Source organism: Monopterus albus, unplaced genomic scaffold, assembly GCF_001952655.1.
Source record: "Monopterus albus unplaced genomic scaffold, M_albus_1.0 scaffold442.1, whole genome shotgun sequence".
In the NCBI taxonomy this organism is placed as follows: domain Eukaryota; kingdom Metazoa; phylum Chordata; class Actinopteri; order Synbranchiformes; family Synbranchidae; genus Monopterus; species Monopterus albus.
In genome coordinates, this window is record NW_018128322.1 from 36,177 (window position 1) to 41,291 (window position 5,115).

At 37.1% G+C, this 5,115-nt stretch overlaps 1 protein-coding gene across 1 annotated transcript in view; it reads right to left on the reverse strand.

Annotated features, from left to right (window-relative positions):
- The window catches only part of prkdc (protein kinase, DNA-activated, catalytic subunit), a 139,607-nt gene that overhangs the window by 20,104 nt on the left and 114,388 nt on the right, over nt 1–5,115 (reverse strand). Inside the window, exon 80 of the mRNA XM_020587171.1 lies at nt 434–526. Within this exon, the coding sequence (XP_020442827.1) occupies nt 434–526 (93 nt within the window). The remainder of the gene's footprint in view (nt 1–433; nt 527–5,115) is intronic.

Below are 5,115 nucleotides of genomic sequence, written 5' to 3' on the forward strand. Positions count from 1 at the left end.
TTTTATAGCACTGCTTTAAAATCACCGAGTCCTTCAACCCTTCATTGAAAATATGTGATGAAGAATGGGTCATTTGGTTTGAAGCATGGTTTTTACAGCACTTAGGTTCCAGATCTAAGCTCTATGTCTATTTACAAGAGCTACAAGTATAGGCACAAAGCATCTTTTAAAAAGGTCTGAATGGTCTGAATTGTATATATATATACATATATATATATATATACATATATACATATACATATATATATATATACACACACACACACACACACACACACAGTATGCATATATGATACCCTGTCGCCCCAACAAACTTCTTAACATTTCAGTCAAGGGGTGTACAAAGTTTTTTGTAGCACTGATGATAACATTTCATCTTCATCGCTGGACACAGTGATATCCAGGTTATTAAAGTGAAATGTATATACTTTACCTCCCTGCACTTTTATGTTCCTCGTCAGTCATTGTGCTGTGCAGGAACTCCTTCAGAGTACAAGTATTCTCCATCCATTCAATTACACCAATTCTGTAAAGGCAGCGACAGTGGTAAACTACAGTAACAGACAAAAATATTGGCACCCCTGCATTTCTGCCAGCTAACTCAACACTTCTCCCAGAAAATCGTTGCAATCATAAATTCTTTGGTGTTCTCATGTATTTCTTTAGTTTGCACTGGAACAAGACAAAAAGCAGAGAACAAAGCCAAATCTGATCCATTCCACACACAACTCCAAAAATGGAATGGACAGAATTACTGACACCTTTTCCTACATAGAATCAGAATCAGCTTTATTGGCCAGGTGTGACAGACACACGAGGAATTTGACTCAGGTACATTGGCTCTCAATGTGCAAAACAGTAAACCAGCATAAGGCTGTGTAATATAACAAAAAAGCAGTATTAACATCAACAAACAGTGCAAACAATGCAGAAAACGCAGTACAAACAGACAGTAAACAATGCAAACAACAAAGGAATGTTCACAGAAATGAGATAATTAGAAATAAAAACAGAGGATATACAGGTATTGCACTGAGGGTTATTGTCTAATCATACTGTTGTTGGTTAAGTGTTCTTCAGAGTGATGGCCTGGGGGAAGAAACTGTCCCTGTGCCTGGTTGTCTTAGTGCACAGTGACCTGTAACGCCGCCTAGAGGGGAGGAGTTCAAACAGATTGTATCCAGGGTGTGAGGGGTCTGCAGTGATCCTCTCTGCCCTCCATTTGATCTGTGCAGTGTACAGGTCCTCCATGGAGGGCAGGCTCACACCAATGACCTTTTCTGCAGTCCTCACTGTCCACTGAAGTCTGTACTTGTCCTGTGTGGTTGCTGAGCCAAACCAGACAGTGATGGAGGTGCAGAGAACAGACTCAATGATTCCTCTGTAGAACTGTATCAGCAGTGATACAATGCTGCCAAATACGGTAAGTGGGGGTAAGGTGGGAGGGCTCTTCCTGAAGGCCACTGTCATTGCCACTGTTTTGAGCGTGTTCAGCTCCAGGTTGTTCGGCTACACCACAGGACCAACTTCTCAACCTCCCGTCTGTACGCTGACTCGTCATCATCTCGGATGAGACCAATGACTGTTGTGTCATCTGTAAACTTTAGGAGCTTGACAGAGGGGTCCTTCGAGATGCAGTCATTGGTGTAGAGTGAAAACAGCAGAGGGGAGAGCACACATCCCTGGGGGGCACCTGTACTTATTGTCCGGGTGTTGGATGTGGTTTTCCCCAGCCTCACCTGCTGTTTCCTGTCTGTCAGAAAGCTAGTAATCCACTGACCGATGGGGACAGGCACAGTGAGCTGGCTCAGTTTGGAGTGGAGGATGTTCGGGATGACATGCAAATAAATCAGGAATGGACATGAAGAGCTGAACATTTTGATACCTGAATGGCTTTGCTAGCTGAAAGTATGCTGAACTTATTAAGATGTGCACTTTATAAGTCCAGCATACTTTCAAATATACAGGCCATTGAGGTATTTATCTGTTCCACTCTTCAAGGACATCCCTGCTTTTATTTGTCTTTTTATACAGTTTATACTTTTTAATTGATTCAGCTTTATTGTTTGCAGTACAAGTCAATGGGAGCTCAAAGTGCTGATTCAATGACAGTCTTGTGGTTCATAAAATGCAGTGCAATTGAGACATGCCCATACATAACTCCTCTCTCTCCCTCCCCCTCCCTCTCCCCCTCCACCTCTCGCTCTCTCCCTCTCTCTGTCCCCCTCCCCCTCTCTCACACACATGTTCACACCTACTTGTTTTACCTACTTTGTGGCATCCTATTGGACTATTTTCACATTTTAATCTTCTTCTTCTTTTGGCTGTTCCCGTTATGGGTCACCACAGCGAATCATCTGTTTCCACCTAACTCTATCCTCGCCATCCTCTACTCTCACCCCAATTAAGTTCATGTGCTAAAAGAGGACATGAAGGTATAAGGTTTAAAAAACCTTTGAATAGAAGAATGAATGTCCTTGAAGAGCTGAACATTTTGATACCTGAGACAGCTGAAAGTATGCTGAAGTAGAATTTTGCCATTCATTTGAATGAGGCAAAACTTTCAAAATAAAGCTAAATATTTCAAAGGTATAAGGTTTAGAAAAAATCCTTAAGACAAGCATAGATGTCCTTGAAGAGCTGAACATTTTGCTACCTGAAATAGCTAAAAGTATGCTGAAGTAGAATTTTTCCATTCATATAAATGGGGCCATATTTTCAAAATAAAGCTAAATATTTTAAAAGTATGAAGTTTATAAAACTTCTGAATAGAACCATGAATGTCCTTGAAAAGCTGAACATTTTGATAGCTGAAAGTATGCTGAAGTAAAATTTTCAAAATAAAGCTAAATATTTCAAAAGTATAAAGTTTAGAAAAATTCTTAATAGAAGCATGAATGTCCTTGAGGAGCTGAACATCTTGATAGCTGAAAATGTGCTGTGTAGAATTTCTGCATTCATTTGAATGGAGCAAAATTTTCAAAATAAAGCTAAATATTACAAAAGTATGAAGTTTAGAAAAATCCTGAACAGAAGCATGAATGCCCTTGAAGAGGTGAACATTTTGCTACCTGAGACAGCTAAAAGTATGCTGAAGTAGAATTTTGCCATTCTTTTGAATGGGGCAAAACTTCAAAATAAAACTAAATATTTCAAAGGTAAAAGGTTTAGAAAAAAATCCTTAAGACAAGCATAGATGTCCTTTGTTAGGTATTTTTAGTCAGACATTGGTTAGGTACTTTATGTATTAGAAATGTTCAGTGGCGTTAGGATGTCTAGGTAGGCTGTCAAATGCTTAGTCATGCTCATGAGTTTTTACAGGGTGCATATGGTCAAGGATAACTAGATAGAAAGTTTGACTGTTAGAAGACAGGCTGATTATTATTATTATTATTATTATTATGTGTATAACTGTAATCGTAATCATAATATTTTCTTATGTTTAATGTCATGACATGTCACTAGATGTCATGTCAGAATGTTTTTAGATACACACCACTTAATCAACAGACACACACACACATTGATTTTCTTCATGTTTTGACTACTGCTATGGTCAGCTGCAAAGCTGGCACCAGGGACACGTCACGGTTGACGTTCCTGTGTAGAATGGGGCTAGCCCAACTGAAGAGATAAATGTATAGGCCTGGTTTGGTTCAGGGTCTTTCATCCTTCAGCTGCTTGCATGCATGCATGTTGGGGGGTGCAAGATACCTGAGCGTGTAATGTTAATTTTTACCTGTGTTCATTGAATAAATCAGCACTGTATTGAAGCTACTTGGACTGCCTCGTCTCTCAGAGTTAGCATGGTACAAGAACCGGAAGACTTCACCTTGAAGAGCTGAACATTTTGCTACCAGAAATAGCTAAAAGTATGCTGAAATAGAATTTTCCCATTGATTTGAATGGGGCCATATTTTCAAAATAAAGCTAAATATTATAAAAATATGAAGTTTAAAAAAATGTCTGAATAGAAGCATGAATGTCCTTGGAAAAACAGAACATTTTGCTAGCTGAAAGTATGCTAAAGTAGAATTTTCCTATTCATTTGAATGGGACAAGATTTTCAAAATAAAGCTAAATATTTCAAAAGTATAAAGTTTAGAAGAATTCTTAATAGAAGCATGAATGTCCTTGAGGAGCTTAACATTTTAATACCTGAAAATATGCTGTGTAGAATTTCCACATTCATTTGAATTGGGCAAAAGTTAAAAAACTAAATATTACAAAAGTATGAAGTTTAGAAAGATTGTGAAGAGAAGCATGAATATCCTTGAAGAGCTGAACATTTTGATACCTGAAATAGCTCAATGTATGTAGAACTAAAATTTTCCCATTCATTTGAATGGGGCAAGATTTTCAAAATAAAGCTAAATATTTCAAAAGTATGAAGTTTACAAAAACTCTGAACAGAAGCATGAATGTCCTTGAAGAGCTGAACATTTTGATAGCTGAAATTATGCTGAAGTTGAATTTTCCCATTCATTTGAATGGGGCAAGATTTTCAAAATAAAGCTAAATATTTTAAAAGTATGAAGTTTAGAAAATGTTCGAAGAAAAGCATTAATGTTCTTGAAGAGTTGAACATTCTGATAGCTGAAAAAGCTAAAAGTATGCTGAAGTTGAATTTTCCCATTCATTTGAATGGGGCAAGATTGTCAAAATAAAGCTAAATATTTCAAAAGTATGAAGTTTAGAAAACCTCTTAATAGAAGCATGAATATCCTTGAAGAGCTGTACATTTTGAAAGCTGAAATTATGCTGAAATAAATTTTCCCATTCATTTGAATGGGGCAAGATTTTCAAAATAAAGCTAAATATTTCACGAGTAGGAAGTTTAGAAAACTTCTGAATTGAAGCATGAATGTCCTTGAAGAGCTGAACATTTTGATTGCTGAAATTATGCTGAAGAAGAATTTTACCATTCATTTGAATGGGGCAAGATTTTCAAAATAAAGCTAAATATTTCACGAGTAGGAAGTTTAGAAAACTTCTGAATTGAAGCATGAATGTCCTTGAAGAGCTGAACATTTTGATTGCTGAAATTATGCTGAAGAAGAATTTTACCATTCATTTGAATGGGGCAAGATTTTCAAAATAAAGCTAAATATTTCA